Below are 24,048 nucleotides of genomic sequence, written 5' to 3' on the forward strand. Positions count from 1 at the left end.
TAAGCAGAAGCTGTTAACTATTTAAGACCTAGCCCCAGAAGCCATGCAGTGTTACTTCCACCACATTCTGTAGAAGCAGTCACAAACTCCCACACAGATTCAGGAGGGAATATATAGATCCCATCACTGAATGGGAGGAGTGTCAAAGTCACACTGAGAAAGGAGCAGGTGGAATGAAAGCTATTGTTGCAGTCACTTAGGAAAATACAATGTGCCACAAGTGGTCAAAACAGTTTTGGGGAAAAAAAGAACAAAGTTTGGGGTGCTGGGTGGCCCAGTCAGTTAAGCCTCCCACTCTTGGTTTCAGCTCAGGTCATGGTCTCACGGTTGTGAGACTGAGCCCTGTGTAGGACTCCCTGCTCAGCAAGGAGTCAGCTTGGGATTCTTTCCCCATCTGCCCCTCCCCCTCTGTTCCTTTCCCCCCTCCCCACCTGCTCACGTGTGCTTTCTCTCTCTCTCAAATAAATAAATAAATCTTTAACCAAAAAAAAGAGAGAGAGAGAGAGAACAAAGTTCAAGGAATTTCAAGACTTCTTACAAAGCTACAGTGCAATACAGCTACCTAACGTCAAGACTTTCAAAGCTACCATACTTGACAGTGTAGAACTGACATAGATACACGAATGGAAGAGAATACAGAGTCCACAAGTAGATGTACACATAGCCATTTGATTTTCGATAACATGGCACCAAGGTAATTTAACAGGGAAAGAGTGTTTTCAACAAATGGTGTTAGAACTACCAGGTATCTGTACTAAAAAAAGAATGCAATCCCTACCTTACATCGTATACACAAAATATAATTCAACATGGATCATAGATCCCAATTTAACAGAACCAAAATATGGATGTTTGAGGAACTAGGTATTCTATGGGCTTATTTTTCTAATGTAACAACATTAGACACCAGTACAAAAGAACACTAAAACATTAATGCTGTGTTGAAGAAGAAATTCTCTCCCTGGGTTCGAGAATATCACTGAAAACAAGAATGAGTTTTGAGGTTTTTAAGATTTATTTATTTTAGAGAGAGGAGAGGAGCAGAGGGAAAGGGAGGGGGAAAGAATCTTGGGCAGAGTCCCCGCTGAGCGCAGAGCCCCACGCTGCAAGGCTCCACTGCCGGCTGGATTTCAGGGCTCGATTTCACGACCCTGAGATCACGACCAGAGCTGAAACCAAGACTCCGACGCTTAACCCACAGCGCCATCCAATCACAATAATGTGATTTTACCAAGCCCCTCAGCTCAATAGGAGGCTCCAGTCAGAATGGGGATCAAATCAGAGACATTTAGTTCATGCAACTTCAGTTATTCAACGAACACTGTTAAACGGTATGTAAACAAAAGTCATTTAGCCTTGTTTATGGGTCCAGAAAATCAATGATCACAGTATTATGTGATCATCACTACGATAAAGATTGAAATTCATGATGCCAACCTCAAAATTTCCCACAACAGTTTCCTAGGAGCAAATATCTAATCAACCTATATATTTTAAGTGAATGAACACAGTGTACGCTGCAGGAAGATAATTACATTGTGCATTCCAACCCCTTAGTCATTTAAATTCGGTGGGGTGTTGGGCAATGTTTAACAATCAGCTGGGGTGATGTCTAGTGTACACCAATTTTCACGATGTATTCACTACCCGTGAGTGTGACATCATGTAACTGTGACATCGCTACATAATTTATGTAATTTTAGGTTTATATAATTGGGTTTTCGATGATGGCTGTGTTTAGCAATGGGATCTTGTGAACCAGTACTGAACTGAATATAACCTGAAGGTAATTAGTAGCGAAAGAAGCATGATTTAAAGTCATCCTCCTCTGAGTATTTGATTATAGGGAATCTTCTTTGACTACGCGGACTAAATTTTAAAAACTTCAAAGTACAATTCCATGTGTACTACCCTTTCAAAACCATCAACAGCCAAGAGAAGGCTCCTTTGCACACAGAAAGAGGCTTGCCAGGTGTTTGAGATAAAGGGACAAAGAAGCCGCCTTAGTCTGAAAGTGCCAGAGCGCTTCCGAGAACAAGGACAGAATGTCTCCGGGTTTAGGCTGTTTGGGACGACGCCGGAAGGCTGACTGAGCCCAACCAGAGACAACACCCCGGGGCAGTTCGGTCCCAGCCTGGCGCCTGACCTTGGCGAGACCCTGGGAGCGGCTGGGTCAGGGGCGAGCACAAGACGCCCTCCCCGCCCATGCGCTGCCAGAACTCCCGTGGGAGCTCTGCGGGGACCCGCAGGCGCGGAGCCCTTCCCCTTCCGGAGCTGAGAAAGGCGTCTCCCCGTGGCGCCGGCGCTGCGCGCGCCCGCCCTTACCTTGACTGGACGCGGCCATTTCGGCGAGCTCGTCTCGCGATGACACCCGCAGGGTTTCGGCGCGGTAGGACGCGGAGTGGCGCGCCGTCATCGCCGCAAGCTGGCTTCCGGCACGTGGGGCAGATGTTTCCATTCCCACAGCGGCAGCGGAAGAGGGCGGGCCAGGCGCCTAGCGGTCACTTCCCACCCCCGCGCACAGCTGCGTCACAAGGCTCCGCGGCCCCGCCCAGCAGGTGCGCCGAGACGCGCATGCGCAGAGAGCCTGCGCTTATGGAAATACTCGCCTGGAAGACTCTTGAGACGCGATCGCCACCTTGCCGTTCGCTAGTAAGGACTCTTACCCATTACTTTATTGAAAATAAAGCTGGCTTGAGTTGTTAGTTCATGTAAACGTTGAGCACATATTTATCAGTGCTTGCTGTGTGCCCTACTTTGTCGCAATAGAGAAAGTCAGACACTTGAAAACCATTGCAATGATAAGATACACTTAGAAGCTTACCTGCCTGCAGTGCCTATGGAGCCATTTAACTATGTGCCAGGGCACGTGTCCCCACCCCACCCCTAAGCTACTCCTCTCGCTCTCACGCTATCCCAGTTAATGGCAAGTTCACCATACCAAAAACTTTGGTGTTAATTTTGAACGCCTCTCTCAACGCCACAAATCCAATTCATCAGCAACTCCCATAAATACCGCTTCACAGTGAATCCAGCCGTTTCTCACCCTCCAGTGCTATCATCTTAGCCTAACTCACAGTCATTTCTTGCCCAAAGTTAACAGGTCTACCTGCTCCTACACTTATCCGCCTAAAGTCTGTTCTCTCCACCTCGGCCAGAAAGATCACTCTAAAAGGTAATTCTGATCACAGACTTGCTCTACTCAGAACCCTACCATCGCTCCCTATTGCCCTCAGTAGAGAAGCCAAACTCCTTTGCTGAACTGTAACCTACTCGGTGAGATTTTTCATGACAATCCTCCTTTAAAATTGCAATCTGGTACATCCCTCCTTCCCCTTCCCCTGCTTACTTTCCTTTCGTGCACAGCACTTATTTCACCTTACAACATACTGTAAGGTACTCATGTGTGATTAGTATTAATTATATCAGTTGCTTGCATTTCTCAATGCCATGTACCCAGTGCATGGAAGTATAGCATAGGAGTTTGGAGCATGACGCATGGAGCCAGATTATATGGGATGAAATGCTACCACTTGCAAACTGTGTGACCTTGGCCAAGTTGCCTAACCTCTCTGTGTTTCAGTTTCATCACCTGTAAAATGAAGACAAGACTAGCAGCTGCATTAAAGTAACTTACAACAATTCCTGGCATATAGTACATGCCAGCTGTTATTTCTGCATCCTGATGCCTGACAGAGAGAAGGTCTCAGCAAATGTTTACGAAAGGGACTGCTTCCTGCTGGTTTCCAAGCTGGACGATACCTCACCAATTGCTCCCAGGCACATTCATACTTGTGCAGAACTGGACTCTTAGTGATAACATTTCTTATAGCAACCCTAGTCAAGTTTCTTATTATTTCCTATACTTTGAGGCCCTCACACCCCCTGATAAACATTAACCTGAATAGGGGCTCTGCTTGAGCTCAGCAGGGCTACATATTGATGTAAGGAGATACATCCTATACCTAGGACAAATGCAAACAACCTTAAGAAGCATCAGGTAACAACAATGCAGGATAAATAAATACATGAATGCTGCATAGTTATGAGTGCTACATAGAAAAATGAAGCCAGGAGGGATATCAGTAGTGCCCAGGGAGGGGGTTAGAGAGCTTACAATGTAAATGTGGTGGTCCACATTTAAGCTTATTGAGAAGGCAAGATTTGAGCCAAGACCTGAAGGAGATGTGGAAGGGGAAATGTGTGACGATTGGGGGGAAAGATGTTTCAAGTAGAGCAGATAGCAAGTGCTAAGGTCTAGGTGCAAGAGTGTGCTTGGTATTTTAAGGAAGAGCAAGAAGGCCAGTAGTCATAGTGACATGAGACCACAGAGGTCTGGAGGAAAGGGACGTGCAGATCATGGGAGATGCTCTAGGCCATGGTAAAGACTTAGGGTTTTACTCTGAGTGAGGTCAGAAGCCAGTGGAGGGTCTGAGTGAAGGAGTGACACGATCTGCTTTATAGTTTTAAAAAGTCACTCGGTGGCTGTGTGAGGGGCAAGGGTAGAAACAAGGAGACTATTAGAATACTGGTGACTCTTTGTTTGTGCAAGTGGATTCCAGAATTTCCAACAACATCCAGAGCTGCTTTTGCTGCTGCTGCTGGTGCTACTAAGGAAGGAGGTTGGAGTAGGCTAGAAATATGAATGCACATTAAAGCTCCTCTTCACCTTGACCCCTCCCTCTCTCTCTCCCTTTCCTTAAAGGTTCTGATTAAAGCAGCATTCTTGTACCCCTAGTACTCTCAGAAGTGAATGGGTTAAGATTTAGCTCCACCTCTCTTTTCCTATTCAGTTCTTCCTGTGGCTGCTTCCCTCTGCTAAAAAGGAAACAATCTTATCTGTTACTGCTTACTGCTAATGCTGCTGTAACATCCAGCAGGTAAAGTTCCCTAAAATTCACAGCAAAAATTTTGGGACTTTTCACTAAATCATAGAAAATTTGCCTTTTTTTCTTCTGGGAACTGAAGATATTTTAGAGAAGAATTAATCTTTTGTTTCTCCAGTTGAACATTTCTTAGCAATACGAGCCATGCAAGTAGAACTCTCCACCTGCTTCTTTCTGTGCCTTTTGCCATTCAGCTTTAGTGCCACCAGAAGATACTACTTGGGTGCAGTGGAGCTGTCCTGGGACTATATGCAAAGTGAACTGCTCAGTGAGCTTCATGTGGACACAAGGTAAAGGCGCATTCTATAGGGTCCAGTCAGGATTGTGAGGATGTGACTGGTTGGAGGAAGGTGCAGACCTCAGGTTAGGATGGTTGTGATGGTAGTTAAGCACTGAAAAAGCACTGTTGAGGTAAAGTGTGTGTACTAATTGCCAATCCTTTTCACAGATCTGAACTATTTGTTGATATATTGTTATGATTTGTCCATTGCTTCTCTTTGTCACATGCTGTTACTTTGGAAACTATACAGTAGAGGGAGAAGGAAGAAGGAAGGCAAGGAGCCTGAGAGAAAACAAAACTTTCCTCAGCCTACCCCCAAGCTTCCATACAGAGAAACAGAACAATGAGATCCCATCAGTATTACACATAACTTTAGTCTGTGTGGTTTTGATACCTTTGCCCAGTTTGTGTTTAAGAATAGTATTAGCCATGAGTTCAAAAGCTTTTCATCTTTTTTGGGTTCCAGTGCATTTTGTGAGACTAGTATTAAATGATTTTTTCAGTATTATCTATGATCATGGATTTATTTGGATTTTTCTGCCTCTTCTTCAGTCAAATTTGGTTATATATATTTTTCTAGAAAGCAATCTAGTTTTTTTCTGCATTTGAAAATGTATTGGTATCAAGTCACATACTGTGGTGATGTTCAACTGTTCTGTGTCTATAGTTTTATTTCCTTTTTCATTCCTGTGTATGTCCTCTTTCACTCTCTTAAAAATAATGTTTTTAGAAAGTTTCTCAGTTTTGTTGATCTTGTCAGGAACCATCTTTTGTATCTATCAATTTCTGCTTTTGCTTTCATTAATTCATTCCTTCTTCCTGATTTCCTTTGGTTCATTTTGCTGATCTAATTTTGCTTATTGAATTGAATGCTGAAATCATTTATTTTAAATTTTGTTTTGTTTTCTTTAAATGTGTATTATAAAGATTTAAGCCCAGTACATATATAATGTAAATATTAAATGTGATCATGTCATACGTTACACTCTTTTTTGTTCCTTCTGTTTGGCTCCCCACCTTCCTTCTACATTAGCCCCCTTCTTGCCTATCCCCAAACAAAGAACCCTAGTATGATAATATATACTTATGCACCCACACATACACATATATGAAAATAAAAGTTTTCTTGGTCATTGCTTCTTTTACAACAATGGGATATTATACACACATTTCTCTCTCATTAGCATCTAGTAGAATTCTGCCTAAGTCAGTTAGCATAGCTCCAGTTCATTTTTCTTTTTATTTTAGAGAGGGACAGGGGAGGGCAGAGGGAGAGGGAGAGAGAGGATCTCAAGCAGGCTCCACTCCCAGCGCCTACCCTGAGATCATGACCTGAACTTGGACACTTAACTGACTAAGCCACGGAGCCAGATGCTCCAATTCATTTATTTTAATGGCTGCATAAGATTCTGTATTATTTCCACCTTTTGGTCATTACATACTGGTGCTTTTATTCCTATGTGACAGATTCTCAAGAGGGGTATGACTGGAATGAAGGGAATATTTCTATTTAGTTTTAATTTCCAGAAAGGCCAGAACTCTTCAAACATTTCTACTATGAACATATGAGTGTGCCCTTCTCCCTGCTCTCATATCAATAAGTTTTATCTTGTTCTTCTAATTTTTGCCAATTTAGGTAGGTATAGAGTGATCTGCATCATTACTTTAATTGCAGTCCTTTTATTTCTTAGGTTGAACATCTTTTCAAATGCCTGTTGGCTATTGCATTTATATTTTGAGATTTGACTATTCGTATGTTTTGCCCATTTTTCTTTGGGCTCTTTTATTTTTTTAATTACAAAACCCTTTTATTATCACAAATATTAGCTATTTGTTATACTGCATTAACATACTAATGTATAGTACAATTTCTCCGAAGACCTATTGTCTACTGACTTTGTAACTTTTACTAAAATTTATAGTCAAATATATCTATCTTTTCTTTCATATCTTCAGAGTGGCCAGTGTTGGTTAAGAATATTTTCTGCATATCAAGGTTGTATGTGTATTTCCCAAATTTTCTTGCAAGATTTTTATTGTTTTGCTTTTTACATTTGTCATCGGTTCATCTGATAATTATTTTTGTATATGGTATAGAAGTGGGATCTGTGTAGTTTTATTTCCATCCAGATTAATATACTATGGCAGTAGCACCATTTATCAAATAATATATCTTTTACTACTGATTTGAATAAACCCATTCATCATACAAAATTTTCATACATACTAGTATGTATTTCTGGATGCATTATGCTTCTTCACTGAACTACTTTACTTTTGTCTTGCTATGCCAATACCATACCAATTTGATTACAATGGGTCTATTATATCTTCTGATATCTGGTAAGTGAAATCAGTCCTTGCTGCTCTTTTTTTTTTTCTTACCTTTCTTAGCATTTCTTTTTTTTTAAGATTTTTATTTATTCATTTGAGAGAGAAAGAGAGAGAGTACACGTGTGCACAGAAGCCAGAGAAGGGGAGAAGCAGAGGGAGGGGGAGAAGCAGACTCCCCACTGAGCACAGAGCCCTGATCTGGGGCTCGATGTGGGGCTCAATCCCAGGACCCTGGGATCATGACCTGAGCTGAAGGCAGATGCTTCACTGACTGAGCCACCCAGGCACCCTTACCTTTCTTAGCATTTCTTAGGCATTTTATTCTTTCATATAAAAACTTTAAATTTTCTTCCAATTAAAAAGAGCGAAGTCCTGTTGTGATTTTAATTGGAATTTTATGAAACTTACACTTTAATTTTATTAATATAATGTAAGTAATTTATTGTTACATTTATCTCTATGCATTTTATAAATGTGTTGCTACTGTTAATAAAATGTTTTCTCTTATTTCTATTTCTTGATGTTTAGTACCAGAATAAAGAAAAGCTATCTGTTTATATTCGTGTTGAATCTAGCTACCTTACAGAATTCTGTTCTTAATTCTAGTAATTTTACACTAGAGTCTCTATGAGTATCGAGTCTTACCTCAAGTAAAATGAGACAGATATAGCTCTTTTCCAGTGTTTATAGCCTATTCTTTTTTATCTTATTGAATTTATTAGAAAATACAAGAAAATGTTAAATATTAGTGATGAAAGCAAGCATTCCTGTCTACTCTGTGATTTTACTTGAAATAGTCTTAATATTTTGTTATTCAGAATAATATTTGCTGTTTGTTTTTGATAAATGGTCTTTGTTACTTCTATTCCAATTTGCCATAAATTTTTTTAAAGATTTATTTTTAAAGATAGAGTGAGCGTGTTTCGTGTTTGTCGTGGCTCTCCTATGAAAATTAGTCAAATCAAGTCTCAGCTTTTTTTGAAGTCAGCTTTAATAATTTTATATCTGGGCAGATAATCACTTTATTTTTTTGATTCTGTTGCCACATTATCTAAGTTATGTGACCTTTCTTTTTCTTAAATTCCTATATCTTTGCTATTTATCTTTTATCCACAAACAGGTTTGCAAGGGATATGTCTATTTTGTTGGTGGTGATATTCTTTTCAAACAATGAGCTTCTAAATTTCTTTGTTTTTCTCAGTTATTTTTTTAAGATTTATTTATTTATTTGAGAGCACAAGCAGGAGGGGCAGAAGGAGAGGGAAAGAGAATCAGCAGCAGACTCCGTGCTGAGCGCGGAGCCCAATGTGGGACTCGATCTCACAACCCCGAAATCATGACCTGAGCTGAAAACAAGAGTCGGACGCTCAACTGATTGCACCACCCAGGCACCACCCCCTAGTTATTGTTTAATATTTATTTTTAGATTTTATCTTTGTCAACGATCTTTTAGTTTCTTTTGGCTCATTGTGCTGTATTTTTTCTAATACCTTAGGAAAAGTGATGTTATTTTTCCTTTGTCCTTTGTTTTTAATAGTGAAGGCATTTAAAGCTACATGTTTTTCTCTGAGAACAATGTTTGCATATCACACAGGTTATGATGTTAGGTTTTCTTTTCATTGTTTACAGTAGTTTGTAATATTCTCTTGGATTTCATTTAGGATCATTTTTTTTTCCTTTTTCTTTTCCTTTTTCTAAAGTATCTATTTAAATTTCACTTAGGTAACATACAGTGTAATATTAGTTTCAGGTTTAGAATTTAGTGATTCAACATTTCCATACACCCCCCCCCCAGTGCTCATCACTGACAAGTGCCCTCCTTCATCCCCATCACCTATTCAACCCATTTCCCCCCACACTCCTCTCCTCTGGTAACCATCAGTGTGTTCTCCATAGTTAAGAGTCTATTTCGTGGTTTGTCTCTCTTCTTTTTTCTTTCCTTTGCTTGTTTTGTTTCTTGAATTCCACATATGAGTAAAATCATATGGTATTTGTCTTTCTCTGACTGACTTACTTCACTTAGCATAATACCCTCTAGCTCCGTCCATGACATTGCAGATGGCAACATTTCATCCTTTTTGATGGCTCAGTAATATATATGTACATCACATCTTCTTTATCAGTCAATGACACTTGGGCTGTTTCCATAATTTGGCTACTGTAGATGATGCTGCTATAAGCATAGGGGTGCGTGTATCCCTTTGAATCTGTATTTTTGTATTTGGGTAAATCCCTACTAGTGCAATTGCTAGATTGTAGGGTAGCTCTATTTTTAACTTTTTGAGGAACCTCCATACTTTTTGTTTTCTAGAGTGGCTGCACCAGTTTGCATTCCCATCAACAGTTTGCCCTTTCTCCACATCCTCACCAACACTTTCTTGTGTTATTTATTTTAGCCATTCTGACCAGTGTGAGAGGATATCTCATTGTAGTTTTGATTTGCATTTTCTTGAGGATCAATGATGTTGAGCATCTTTTCATGTGTCTGTTGGCCATCTGGATGCCTTTTTTGGAAAAGTATCTATTCATGTCTTTTGCCCATGTTTTTTTTTTTTTTTTATAAAGATTTTTTTTTTTTTTTTATTTAACAGAGATAGAGACAGCCAGCGAGAGAGGGAACACAAGCAGGGGGAGTGGGAGAGGAAGAAGCAGGCTCATAGCAGAGGAGCCTGATGTGGGGCTCGAACCCAGAACGCCGGGATCACGCCCTGAGCCGAAGGCAGACGCTTAACCGCTGTGCCACCCAGGCGCCCCATTTTGCCCATGTTTTAATTGAATGATTGATTTTCTTGGGTATTGAGTTTTATAAGCTCTTTCTATGTATTGGATACTAACCTTTTACCAGATATGTCATTTGCAAATATCTTCTCCCATTTTTAGGTTGCCTTTTAGTTTTATTGATTGTTTCCTTTGCTGTGCAGAAGCTTTTTATTTTTTTATTTTTTAAAATTTTTTATTAAGTTATGTTAGTCACCATACAGTACATCCTTAGTTTTTCATGTAGTGTTCCATGATTCATTACTTGCGTATAACACCCAGTGCTCCATGCAATATGTGCCTTTCTTAATACCCATCACCGGCCTATCCTGGTCCCCCACCCCCCTCCCTTCTGAAGCCCTCAGTTTGTTTCCCAGAGTCTATAGTCTCTCATGGTTCATTCCCCCTTCTGTTTACCGCCCCCCCCCTTCATTCTTCCCTTTCTTCTCCTACTGATCTTCCTACTTCTTATGTTCCATAAATGAGTGAAACCACATGATAATTGTCTTTCTCTGCTTGACTTATTGCACTTAGCATAATCCCCTCTGGTTCCATCCATGTCGATGCAAATGGTGGGTATTCATCCTTTCTAATGGCTGAATAATATTCCATTGTGTATATGGATCACATTTTCTTTATCCATTCATCTGTTGAAGGGCATCTCGGCTCCTTCCACAGTTTGGCTATTGTGGACAATGCTGCTATGAACACTGGGGTGCATATGGCCCTTCTCTTCACTACGTCTGTATCTTTGGGGTAAATACCCAGTATTGCAATTGTTGAGTCATAGGGTAGCTCTATTTTTAACTTTTTGAGGGACCTCCACACTGTTTTCCAAAGTGTACTTTTTATTTTGATGAAGTCCCAATAGTTCATTTTTTGCTTTTGTTTCCCTTGCCTCAGGAGACATAGCTAGAAAGAAGTTGCTACAGCCAATGCAAAGAGGTTACTGCCTGTTTTCTCCTCTAGGATATTGATGGTTTCAGGTCTCACATTTAGTTCTTTTGTCCATTTTTTAAAAGATTTTATTTATTTATTTAAAGAGAGAGAGAGAGAGAGACAGAATTTCAACAGACTCTGCACTGAGCATGGAACCTGATGCAGGATGCAATTTTCCAACCCTGACATCAAGACCTGAGCCAAAATCAAGAGTTGAATGCTTAAACAACTGAGCCACCCAGGTGGCTCTAGGTGTTTCATCCATTTTTTAAAAATCTTTTAAACAGAAGATTTTGTTTGAGAGAGAGGGAGAGAGCATGAAGGGCAAAAAGCAGGGAGATCGGTAGGAGAAGGAAGGAAAGAATGAAGGCAGGTAAACAGAAGGGGGAATGAACCACAAGAGACTATGGACTCTGGGAAACAAACTGAGGGCTTCAGAAGGGAGGGGGGTGGGGGACTGGGATAGGCCGGTGATGGGTATTAAGAAAGGCACATATTGCATGGAGCACTGGGTGTTATACGCAAACAATGAATCAAGGAACACTACATGAAAAACTAAGGATGTACTGTATGGTGACTAACATAACATAATAAAAAATTTTTTAAAAATTTTACATGAATAAAAAAACACAAAAGGAGAAGGAGAAGCAGCAGGGAGCTGAATGCAGGGCTCGATCCCAGGACCTTGGGATCATGACCCGAACCAAAGGCAGACACTTAACCAACTGAGCCACCCAGGTGCCCCTGTTTCATCCATTTTGAATTTATGTTTGTGTATAGTGTAAGAAAGTGGTCCAGTTTCATTCTTCTGCATGTTGCTGTCCATTTTTCCCAACATCATTTGTTGAAGAGACTATCTTTTTTCCATTGGATATTCTTTCCTTGTTTGTCCAACATTTATTGACCATAGAGTTGTGGGTTCATTTCTGGGTTTTCCATTCTGTTCCATTGATTTATATGTCTGTTTTTGTGCCAGTACCATACTGTGTTGGTCACTACAGCTTTGTAATACAACTTGAAGTCCAGAATTGTGATGCCTCCAGCTTTGCTTTGCTTTTTCAAGGTTGCTTTGACTATTCAGGCTCTTTTGTGGCTCCATACAAATTTTAGGACTGTTTGTTCTAGCTCTGTGAAAAATACTGTTGGTATTTCGATATTAAATCTGTATTTGGTATTAAATCTGTAGATTGCTTTGGGTACTATAGACATTTTAACAATGTTTGTTCTTCCAATCCATGAGCATGGAATTTTTTGTACATGTCTTTGTGTCATCTTTAATTTCTTTCATCAGTGTTGTATAGTTTTCATAGTACAGGTCTTTCGCCTCTTTGGTTACGTTTATTCCTAGGTATCTTATTGGTTTTGGTGCACTTGTAAATGGGATTGATACCTTAATTTCTCTTTCTGCTGCTTCATTATTAGTGTATAGAAATGCAACTGATTTCTGTACATTGATATTGTATCCTGAGACTTTACTGAATTTGTGTATCGGTTCCAGCAGTTTTTTGGTGGAGTCTTTCGGGTTTTCTACATAGAGTATCATGTCATCTGCAAATAGTGAAAGTTTGATTTCTTCCTTGTGGATTTGGATGCCTTTTCTTTTTGTTGTCTGATTGCTAAGGCTAGGATTTCCAGTCCTATATTGAATAAAAGTGGTGAGAGTGGACATCTCTGTCTTGTTCCTGACCTTAGGGGAAAAGCTCTCAGTTTTTCCCCGTCGAAGATGATGTTAGGTGTGGGTTTTTCATAGATGGCCTTTATTATGTTGAGGTATGTTCCCTCTAAACCTACTTTGTTGAGTTTTTTTTTTTATCATGAATAGGCGTTGTACTTTGTCAAATGCTTTTTCTGCATCTATTGAGAAGATTGTATGGTTCTTATCCTTTCTTTTATTAATGTGTATCACATTGATTGATTTGCAAATATTGAACCACCCTTGCAACCCAGGAATAAATCCCAGTCAATGGTGGTGAATGATTATTTTAATGTACTGTTGGATTTGGTTTGCTAGTATTTTATTGAGAATTTTTGCATCCCTGTTCATCATGGATATTGGCCTGTTGTTCTCTTTTTTTAGTGGAGTCTTTATCTGGTTTGGGATCAGGGTAATAGAACGAATTTTTAAGTTTTCCTTCCTTTTCTGTTTTTTGGAATAGTTTGAGAGGAATAGGTATTAACTCTTCTTTAAATGTTTGGTAGAATTTCCTTGTGAAGCCATCTGGTCCTAGACTTTTGTTTGTTGGGAGATTTTTTTTATTATTGATTCAGTTTCTTCGCTGGTTATGAATCTGTTCAAGTTTTCTATTTCTTCCTGTTTCAGTTTTGGTAGTTTATATGTTTCTAGGAATTTATCTCTTTCTTCGAGTTGTCCAATTTGTTGGCATATAGTTTTCAATAATATTCTCTTGTAATAGTTTATATTTCTGTGGCGTTGTTTGTTATTTCTCCTCTCTCATTTGTGATCTTATTCATTTTGGCCCTTTCTCATTTCTTTTTGATAAGTCTGGCTAGAGGTTTATCAATTTCATTAATTTTTTCTAAAAACCAGCTTCATTTAGAAGCATGAATTTTAATTGCATTTTTATTTGCATGTCAAGTTATTTCTTAATATTTGGATCAACTTTGGGTATCATAATAGCTTCTTATTGCTGTGTAACAAATTACCTCAAACTTTATAGCTTGTAACAACACCCATTTATTATTATAGTTTTAGTGGCTCAGAAGCCAGGTGGGCTCGATTGGGCACTCTACTCAGGGTCACACAAGACCAAAATCAAGTTGTTGACAGGGCTGCCATCATTACAGGAATTCAGTTCCTTCTCTGAAGTTCCATGTAGGGCCCTTCATCTTCAAACTAGGAAGAGTGCATTGAGTCTCTCTCCTGCTTTAAATTGTTCTGACTTCAACTTCTACCACATCCCTCTGACCTTTTCTGCCTTCCTATCCCACTTTTAAGAACCTTTATGACTACTTTGGGTCCACCCAGATATTTCAGGATAATCTCTCCCTCTCAAGACCAGCTGATTAGCAACCTTAATTCCATCCACGAAGTTTCTTTAGCTATGTAACATAACATATTCATGGGCATAATACCAAAGGGGAAAGGTGAAGAAAAGCCAAATTTTGCCTACTACAGGTATAATTCACATACAGTGAAACACACAGATTTTTAATGTGCAGTTTGATAAGTTTTGACAAATGCATACAAGTCACATCACCACTACTTTAATCAACACATAGAACATTTACATCAATCCTTCTGCAACTTTCCAGTGAGTCTCCCTACCCTGACATGGCCCCTGACAACAAGCTGCTTTCTGTATTCATTTTTGACTGTTTAAGACTCTTATATCATTAGAATCATACAATATGCACTCTTCAGTGTCTGGCATGATTTGGAAATTCCACCAGATTGTTGCACAAAGCAGTTTTATTCTTTGTATTGCTGATTATTGCTCCATTATCAGAACATATCACAATTTGTATATCCATTCACTGTCACATGGACCTTTGGATTGTTTCCAGTTTGGGGGCTAGTGTAAAGAAACCTGCTATGAGCATTCTTGTACAAGCTTTTGTGTGGACATCTGTGTTCATTTATCTTCGTTAAATATCTAGGAATGAAATTTCTGGATCATGTTGGAAATGCATGTTTAACTGTAAGAACTGCCAACAGATTTCTAGAATGGTTGTACCGTGCCAGTATTTAAGTTTAGTCATTTTAATGACTCTGTGGTGGTATCTCACTCTATGTTTAATTTGCATTTCTCTGATGACTAAAGATTCTGAGCTTCTTTGCGTGTGTAATTGGCTGTTCCTATATTTCCTTTGATGAAATGTCTTTTCAGAGCTTTGGCCCATTTTAAAATTATGTTGTTTCTCTTGTTATTTTTGAGTTTTGAGAATTCTGTATATTCTGGATACATTTTCAGATGTACTTATGTTAAATATTCTGTCCTAGTACAAAGTTTTTCATTTTGATGAAGTTCAGTTTATCTATTTTTTTTTCATTCAGTTGCTTGTGCTTTTGATGCCTTATCTAAGAAACTATTGCCAAATCCAGGGTCACCCAGAATTATACCTGTATTTCCTCCCAAGAGTTTTATAGTATTAGCTCTTATATTTAGGCCGTTGATATGCTGAATTAATTTTTGTGTGTGGTATGAGGAATGGATTCAAGTTCCTTCTATAGTCTATATAACCTGCAGTTGTGCAATGTTGGTCTTGTCAAAAATTATTAAAATAATTGTACTTAATACATTGCATTTTGCATTGTAGCTTCCATCTAGCGTGCAGCCTGAGGTATGGTGAATAACAGTGTAAAATTGAATTGAATGGAGAAAATGATTTATTTTTTATCTAGCTTTCTGTTGTTGTGCAAGCAGTCACATGTATTTTTACCAGGAAAAAAGTTGATAGAATTTTTATTTTGATGATACCATTTTATAGTCTAGATTATTTTGATACTGATTAACGGGATATTCTGACTCTGGACACATCCTGACAACCTCTGCCAAGTTTTGAAATAAACATCTGGGGAAATTCAGTTTCATATTATCTGTTCCTGCAGCTGCTCAACTTCTTCTAAGCAAAGGTCAGGGAATATAATAGGTTTTCCGATTCTTTTTAGATAAAATGTGAAAGAACAGTTCATGTGAAGGACATTGTTGCCAAATATATTTGGCAAGATTTATATATCAAATCCCAAGGGAAATGCACAAACAAAAATCTCACAGAAGTTAGGAAGGAGTAAAACCCATGAACCCTGGAACATTTTGTCACTTACTGTGCATATTACTCTGAAACTGACACAGGCACATACCTCACGTGTTTCTGCACCAGTGGAAACTGTTCAGTGTAATAGAAAAGGTTCTAAATACACTCATCTCAGAACTGAATCACAAAGCTGGATGGTGCTGATGCTCTTAGGAATATCCCTTTGAATAGGGAGTCCTATTGTGGACCATGTCCCACTAAACTAGAGCCTAGGCTTCTGTTTGTCTGTCCTACAACCTTATTTCTTTTGCCTCTGATTTTTGCCTCTTAGAGGGAGAAAAAAGTGTTTCTGTGTGCTCTTGATCCTGTTCCCTCTTGTTCTAGTAAACATTTTCTGTGTCTTATATTTTCATTTTAGTCAGAAATATTAAAGTGGAAGCACTGTGCTAGCGGATGTCAAAATAACTCTCTTGACATGGGTCTCAGTTTTGTTAGAAACTGGTGGAAGGTTTGGAGAAACTGGGTGGAGTAAACTCTGCAGAACCAAGGACACAAAATAGAAAAAGGGATGAGTTGATGAGTGTGGAAGGGCATAATTCTCAAAGTGGCCAAGAGATGGGACAAATGGACTAAACAGAGGGGTGCACTTGATGATATGGGCACCAGATAATATTGTTAAATGACTAAAAGCCATGTAGGTCTGTGCCAAGGCTAGTAACATGAGAAGTTTTAGAGATGGATGAAATTCACATTTAAATATGAATTAATATCATGGAGTTGGGTTCCCTGGACATGGAGTCTGAGGTATAGATTGACGTGCAGGAAGTTTATTTAGAGAGCTCTCAGGACCAACACTGGGGAAGGGAAGGGAAGGAGAAGGGGAGGACAGGGAAGAAGTGGGGGTGGGTGGGCACAGGGAGAAGCTGGACAGCAGTGCAGTCCGACCCTACAGGGAGCTCTGGAGCTGGAGTGACCGTTCTGAGTTGTCCCACGTCGGGCCAACTGTGGTGGGGCTTTTCTGTCTCCATCCTGATCCATTCTTAAGCGCCAGGCTATCCCGGGCGTGGCTACCGTGGGAGCAGGCCCTGCGGCTCCTGGGAGGGTGGCGTGGCCTGCCCTGGGAAGGACCTGTAGGGGAAGGGATGCTTTGGGAAAGAGGTGGGGGGGGGCAGTTTCTGGTGCTGGTGGTGCGGGCGTGAGTGCGGGCCAGGCGGTGGCTCCCAGAACCATCCCATTTCTGTCTTCACCACGACCTCCACCCACTCACCTGCCATGTCCTCACTTGTTTGGGAGGGGGCAGCTTCTTCAGCTCCCAGTGGCCTGCACCATGCCCCTCAGGCGGCTCGCTGCCCTTGCGTAGGGCACATTTACGCCCACCCTGCGTGTGCCTTGGCCTCCTTCACTGCTCAGTGCCTGTGGTCAGAGCTTCAAAGGGACTGTCAGACAGAAGGAGTCCCAGGATGGGGGTCCACATTTCCCATTGGGCCACCCTCTCTCCTCCTTACCTCAATTCTGGTTCCAAAGATCTCTGAATCAAAAACAAAGTAGATGGCTATGGGAGACGCTGTGGAAGACAGGTGAGGCTCTTTGTTGCTAAACTTTCTTGTAGAGCTTCATTCCTTCCTCCGTAAATGAACCCCTTCTACTGGGAGAGCTTGCTTATCAGTACGCCAGCCCCTGGCCCTCAGTCAGTACAGAAAGTCATTTGTCGTGGCATAGGGTTGGCAGAGCTGCTCCCATGACATGCTTTCTTGGGTGCCCTGGAATGGAGTGGAATGCTGTAGGTTGGCCAGCTTCTCCTTGGTGCTTCCATCAGTCTTTACTTTATGGGAATGGATGCTAAACTGTTAGGTGCAGACTCACCATTTTAAGGCTCGCCCAAACCCTTGTGTTTTCTTAAAAGAAAATCTCCCTCATTTCCCCAGCTAACCCGTTCTGCCTTGATCTTGACATCGTCTGGGGCTCACAGAGGCTCCTCCTGTAAGTGACTGTCTGGTGCGTCCATGTCTCTCCCTCACCTTTCTGCCATTCTGTGCCGTTTGTGCTCGGTGTGACCCCCAGGAACTCATGTGGCAAGGTCTGCTCTGTCTGCAATCGGATGCGTCTTTATTGTACACCAGCATAGTTCAAACACACATCTCTGGGCCACATCCCTCATCAGAGCTCCAGGAATACAAACTCAAAAGACCTACCAGATGGTTCCACCCTCATGTATACCTGGATGCATTTTCCTCATTTCACCAGAGTGTTTCTGTGCTTTTCGTGGGTGGAGGGTACCTGTGTGCCTCACAAAAGAGGTCTTGCAGATTCATATCTACACTTCCATTGTACAGCGCCTTGGTGCATTTTAAGTTTTCAGCAGAGTCCTAATCGCTAATCACATCTGCTAACCTTGGGCAGCAGCATTTCCACAGATTTATAGCTGTCAGTGAATTGTCTGAAAACAACGCAGAGGAAAAGGATTCTTTCCAGTGAACATCATTCAAATAATGAGAACATCTGTGCTTCCTTGGGTGATTTTATAGCTTTTAAAGCACACAAATGAAAAGAGAAAAAAGGTATCTGCTTTTTTCCCTGTGTATGTGTGCATGTGTGCACACACACAGAAGTTCATTGGGGGAAGTTTATTGGTGCTTATTGAGGCTCACTAAGTATATGAATAGTTTCCTTGAGTAGTTGTGACGTATCAGGGACTTAGTGTTAGTCTCGTTTGCTGTCAAGTTGGACATTCACAGCAGCGTAGCCAGATCAGCTTTGGTGAGTCTGTGATATTGCACCCATGCATAGCCTCCACTATGGCTCTCCCATTCATATGTCCATTTTGGCAAGATTGGAGTTGCAGTGACTGAAGCTGGCTAACATCAGCTGGCTAAGTCATTCAATCTACTTGGTTGTTTTTGGTGCCTTTTCTGTGGTGGATACTCTCCACTTTTTCATTCTTTGATGCTTTTCCTTTCTTTATATAGATTTGAGTTTTGACCTATATTAATTTCCTTCTCTCTGAATAGTTTATTGTAATATTTCTTGTAAGGCAGCTCTACTGACAACAAATGCCCTCAATTTTTGTTTGTCTGAGAGTTGTTATTTCTCCATCACTGTTGAAGGATAATTCTGCAGGGTAGAGAATTCTAGGTTGGTTGTAGTTTTTTTCCCTCTCAACGCTTTAGATATGCAACACTCTACTCTCTTCTTGCTTGCATGGTTTCTGAGGAGAAGTTGTATGTAATTCTTTTCTTTGTTCCTCTTTAGGTAAGGTGTTTTCCCTGTGGTTTCTTTCAAGATGTTTTATTTATCTTTGATTTTCTGAAGTTTGAATATGATATGCCTAGAAATAGTTTTTTGGGGGGCATTTGTCCTGCATGGTGTTCTCTGAGCTTCCTAGATCTGTGTTTTGGTATGTGACATTAATTTGGGGAAATTCTCATTATTGCTTCAAATAATACTTCTGTTCCTTTCTTTCTTTTTCTTCTGCTATTCCCATTGTGTGCATTACGACTTTTGTAGTTGTCCCACAGTGCTTGGATATTCTAATCTGGTTTTCATCACTCTCTTTTTTCTTTGCTTTTAAGGTTAAAAGCTTCAATTGTCATATTTTCAAGCTCAGAGATTCTTTCCTTAGCCATATCCAGGCTACTAATAAACCTATCAAAAGGACTCTTGGGGTTCCTGGGTGGCTAGTTGGTTAAGTATCTGACTCTTGATTTCGGCTGAGGTCATGATCTCAGAGGTGTGAGATCAAAGCCTCACATCTGTCTTCATGCTCAGCAGGGAGTCTGCTTGAAGATTCTCTCCCTTTATCCCTTCTCCCACTCACGTTCTCTGTCTCTCTCTCTAATATAATAAAGAAATAAAATCTTTTAAAAAATATTAAGAGATTAATATCCAAAATACACATTTCCCCCAGTATCCAAAAGTTTGCTTTACAACACTTTGCTTTTACAAAAGACCTACTTTAGTACCTGTTTTCACTAACTAAAGAAATCCGAAGAGGATTGTGCCTTTTATAAAATGGTAGTTGCTTCTTTGTTTTATGCCATTTCAGCTTACAAAATGTTTCATAGGCATGTTCTACTTTTGGATAGCAGGGGAAACCTGTATATAGAGAATTTCTTAAAACTCAACAAGAAAGGGGTGCCTGGCTAGCTCAGTCAGTGGACCGTGTGACTCTTGGTTTCAGGGTTGTGAGTTCAAGCCCCATGTTGGGTGTAGAGATCACTTAAAAAATAAAATCTTAAAAAGAAAGACTCAGGGGCGCCTGGGTGGCATAGCGGTTAAGTGTCTGACTTCAGCTCGGGGTGTGTTCCCAGCGTTCTGGGATCGAGCCCCACATCAGGCTCCTCCACTATGAGCCTGCTTCTTCCTCTCCCACTCCCCCTGCTTGTGTTCCCTCTCTCGCTGGCTGTCTCTCTCTCTGTCAAATAAATAAATAAAATCTTAAAAAAAAGAAAAAGAAAAAAAGGAAAGACTCAGTAAGAAAGCAAACAACCTAATTCAAAAATAGACAAAACGGACTTGAGTAGACATTTCTTCAGAGAAAGTATACAAATGGCCAATCAGCACATGAAAAGATGCTCAAACTCACCTAGGGAAATACAAATCAAAACTACAAAGAGATATAATCTCTCACCCATTAGGATGGCTATTATACAAACAAATAAAAAAACCAAAATAAATGTTGGTGAGGATGTAGAGGAATTGGAACACTTCTGTGGTGTTGGTTGGAATATAAAATGGCGCAGCCACTGTGAAGAACAGAATGGTGACTCTTAAAAACTTTTTGAAAATTAGCATATAATCCATCAATTCCATTTCTGGGTATATACTCAAAATAATTGAAAGCAGGATCTTGAAGAGATATTTGTACACCCATGTTCACAGCAGCATCGTTCTTAATAGCAAAAACATGAAGGCAACCCAAGTGTCTGTCTATGGATGAATGGATAAACAACGTGTGGCCTATTCATACAATGGAATATTATTCAGCCTTAAAAAGGAAGAGAATTCTGATACCTGGTGCAATGTGGATCAATCTTAAGGACATTAAGCCAGTCACAAAAAGAAAAGCACCGTATAATTCCACTTATATGAGGTACTTAGAATAGTCAAAATCATAGCAACAGAAAGCAGAATGGTGGTTTCAGAGGTTGAGGGGAGTGGAGAATGACAATTTATTGTTTAATGGATATTGAGTTTCAGTTTTGCAAGATAAGAATTATGGAGATAGATGGTGGTGACGGTTATACAACAATATTAATGTACTTAGTACCACTGAACTATACACTTAAACATGTTTAAGAGTAAACTTTATGTTTTATGTGTTTTACCACAATTTAAATAATGGGGAAAAATTTAAGCTGAGCAAGTTCTCTGTTGAGGGTCCTTGGTGTCCACCACATAAACCTTCTCCTGTCCATCCTTAAATGCTTACACCAAAGGCTACTTCTGAGTATCTATTAATGCTAGATTCCTCTGTGCAATATAGAAAAAAAATCCTTTCAGATTGGATGTTAGAACTGCACAATTTCACCCTGGCCTTATTACTGTCTTTGGTTTTATCTTTTAAAAATAAATTACGAATCATTGACCTAATTATCACGTTTGAAAACAGGCAGTTACGTAAGCTATAGATGAAGAAACAGCATGAAAAATAAGTGACAGGGGCACCTGGGTGGCTCAGATGGTTAAGCATCTGCCTTCGGCTCAGGTCCTGATCTCAGGGTCCTTGCATCAAGCCCCATGTCTGGCTTCCAGCTCAGCAGGGAGTCTGCTTCTCCCTCTCCCTCTGCCTCTCCCCCTGCTTGTGCCCTCTCTGTCTCTCTGTCTCTCTCTCTCAAATAAATAAAATCTTAAAAAAAAGAAAGAAAAGTAAGTGACAACTGCTAGAGCCCTACTGACACCTTCACCCCAAGATGAAAACTGCCCTCATCTGAATTACAGCCAAGACTGCTAATGTGCGGAGGAACCTTGTCATCAGCCAGAAACTGGAAGGGGCTTGCTGGGTGGTACCTGAGCTTCCTTTCCACCCTCAGATTCTAGACCCTGACACCTATCAGTAACCAGGCAGAGAATGCACAGGGTTACTGGCTCAGCAGTTCAAACCACCTGGGGCACTGAAATACATTCGTGTTTCTTTTATAATGAGGCCCTCTTCTCTCTTCTTACCCTTTTCTATCCTATTTACCAAAACAAACATTGCCATACAAACCATGATGTAAGGAGAACCCACCCACTAGGTTTTATGTACACACATCCCCATTTTGCTCTCAAGGACCAGCAGCTCTCTCCTTCCTGGTGTTAAAGCAAGAGTTGGATTTTAAGTGGAGAATGAAAGGGGGATCCATTGAAATACCATGAAATTGTGAAAAGTTCACCATGAGAGGTCATTTTTAATTATTACACAAATACATGAGATTGAAATCTGAGGTTAAATAAAAATGTTTAGTTACCAAACCAAAAGGAACAACACCTGCTTCATATCTAGTTATGTATCTTTAATGATCTCTCCTTTTCCACATCCATTTCTAATATGTGTTTTGTGACGGCACTATGGCATGTAGTATATGATTGATACATCTGTGATGTATATACACCTGTGGGAGTGAGTGCTCAATTGTTGTTTGACTGATTGGGGTTTGGAGACCAGGATTTACACATGAAAGTTTCCTTCCAGGGCAGCAGCATTCATTCCCCAAATGTCCATGCCTTGCGTCTATACTTCTTTCGCTTGCTGAAGCAATACCAATTGGTAAAATCTGGGAAGTGGTAAGAATTAGATATTCAGAAGCATGAGTCAGGAAGAGAGGCTCTCTATGGCATATAGAAAACTGTGGAACTACTCTATGCATGCAAAAATGGTGGCAATAGCCACCTTCAACCACTTTGTATTGTCTACCAATTCACCTGCAGCCTTCTTCACATGATCCTTTTGATTATTCAACCTAGACTGGGCTCCAGAAAATGACAACCTCACTTGTCACGTAGAGAGAGAGGAAAAGGTTGGGAACAAGTCTTCACCTAGAAGAGTTTTAATAACTGAGGCAAATAATAACATTTTGGAAACATTTATATAATCAACTGTAAAATTTCTGATTCAGTAGCTAATCTGTGAATAAATGGATAATTGGGAGTATCCGACTACAGACACAAATGATCATTAATGGAGAATTGACTCTAAATTACATAGTCTTCATTGGAAGGTAATTTTCTCTGTGATATTCCTGGTATCCCTAAGAGGGGAAGTATAATTTTAGGTACATATAGACAAAATTTGAATACAAGTTATTTAGATTAAAGTTACAATGTCTTTTAGAGATAAAATTGAAGGACCCTCTAGTTATTGCTTTGGCAAAGGATGCAGTGCATGGGTACTCAAACTTTATTGAAATGAAAACAAACCATGATTTATGATTTTATGATTTATTTTTATCATATGGCACCTAATGTTATCAGATGACTTTTGAAAACAGTATTTTGGTTTGATAGATGTTAGGGATTGTCTTAGCTCAGGCTGTTACAACAATACAACACAGACTGGGTGGCTTATAAACAGACATGTATTCTGAAGTCTAAGATCGAGGTGCCAGTGGATTTGGTGTCTGGTGAGCGCCCTGTTCCTGGTTCGTAGATGGCCATCTTTTCACTGTAGCCTTGTGTGGTGGAAGAGGTGAGAGATTTCTCTGGGGTCTCTTTTATAAGGTCACCAATCCCATTGTCTGCAAACATATAAACATTCAGTCTATAGCAGGGCTTTATATACAATTTCCAGTTTGCCTTGTTAACAGTAGAGGAGAGTGGGATAGAAACTTTACTTCCAGCTGCTGAAAAGTGGGTTCACAGAAGGTCCACCAAAATGAATGACTTTTTCCTTTTTTCACACAGGTTTTCTCCTAGGGTTCCAAGATCTTTGCCATTCAACACGGCAGTCATGTACAAAAAGACTGTGTTTGTAGAGTTTACAGATGACCTTTTCAACATTGCCAAGCCCAGGCCACCATGGATGGGTAATAAAAACAATATTGACTGTTTACTATGAAACTGAGAATCTGATGTCCTAGCAAGGATCCCCTAGGCTTGGAGCTGCAGTTTCAGAGGGCCAGGCTTCCCTTACTACCACCTGTTGGGGAAATACACTGACTG

At 40.1% G+C, this 24,048-nt stretch overlaps 2 protein-coding genes across 9 annotated transcripts in view; one reads left to right on the forward strand and one right to left on the reverse strand.

Moving 5' to 3' along the window:
• Window positions 1-2,483, reverse strand: part of FUNDC2 (FUN14 domain containing 2) — a 35,213-nt gene extending 32,730 nt beyond the window's left edge. Inside the window, exon 1 of one of the 2 annotated variants that reach the window (XM_045788970.2) lies at window positions 2,326-2,483. In XM_045788970.2, coding sequence (XP_045644926.1) covers window positions 2,326-2,458 — 133 coding nt within the window. In that variant the 5' untranslated portion in view covers window positions 2,459-2,483. The remainder of the gene's footprint in view (window positions 1-2,325) is intronic. The other variant, XM_045788971.2, reaches the window with a different exon arrangement.
• Window positions 2,484-2,538: 55 nt separating this feature from the next.
• The window catches only part of F8 (coagulation factor VIII), a 129,655-nt gene continuing 108,145 nt past the window's right edge, over window positions 2,539-24,048 (forward strand). For 2 of the 7 annotated variants that reach the window (XR_015723442.1, XR_015723443.1), the window contains exons 1-4: window positions 2,539-2,652; window positions 3,097-3,175; window positions 3,584-5,176; window positions 23,791-23,912. Coding sequence is in view for 4 of the 7 variants with exons in the window: in XM_045788965.2 (XP_045644921.2) it covers window positions 5,031-5,176; window positions 23,791-23,912 (268 nt within the window). In the remaining 3 variants the exon portion in view is untranslated. The remainder of the gene's footprint in view (window positions 2,653-3,096; window positions 3,176-3,583; window positions 5,177-23,790; window positions 23,913-24,048) is intronic. The other 5 variants (XM_087860186.1, XM_045788964.2, XM_045788965.2 and 2 more) reach the window with 4 other exon arrangements.

This window comes from Ursus americanus, chromosome X (assembly GCF_024610735.1).
Source record: "Ursus americanus isolate L20-20 chromosome X, mUrsAme1.1.p, whole genome shotgun sequence".
Classification (NCBI taxonomy): domain Eukaryota; kingdom Metazoa; phylum Chordata; class Mammalia; order Carnivora; family Ursidae; genus Ursus; species Ursus americanus.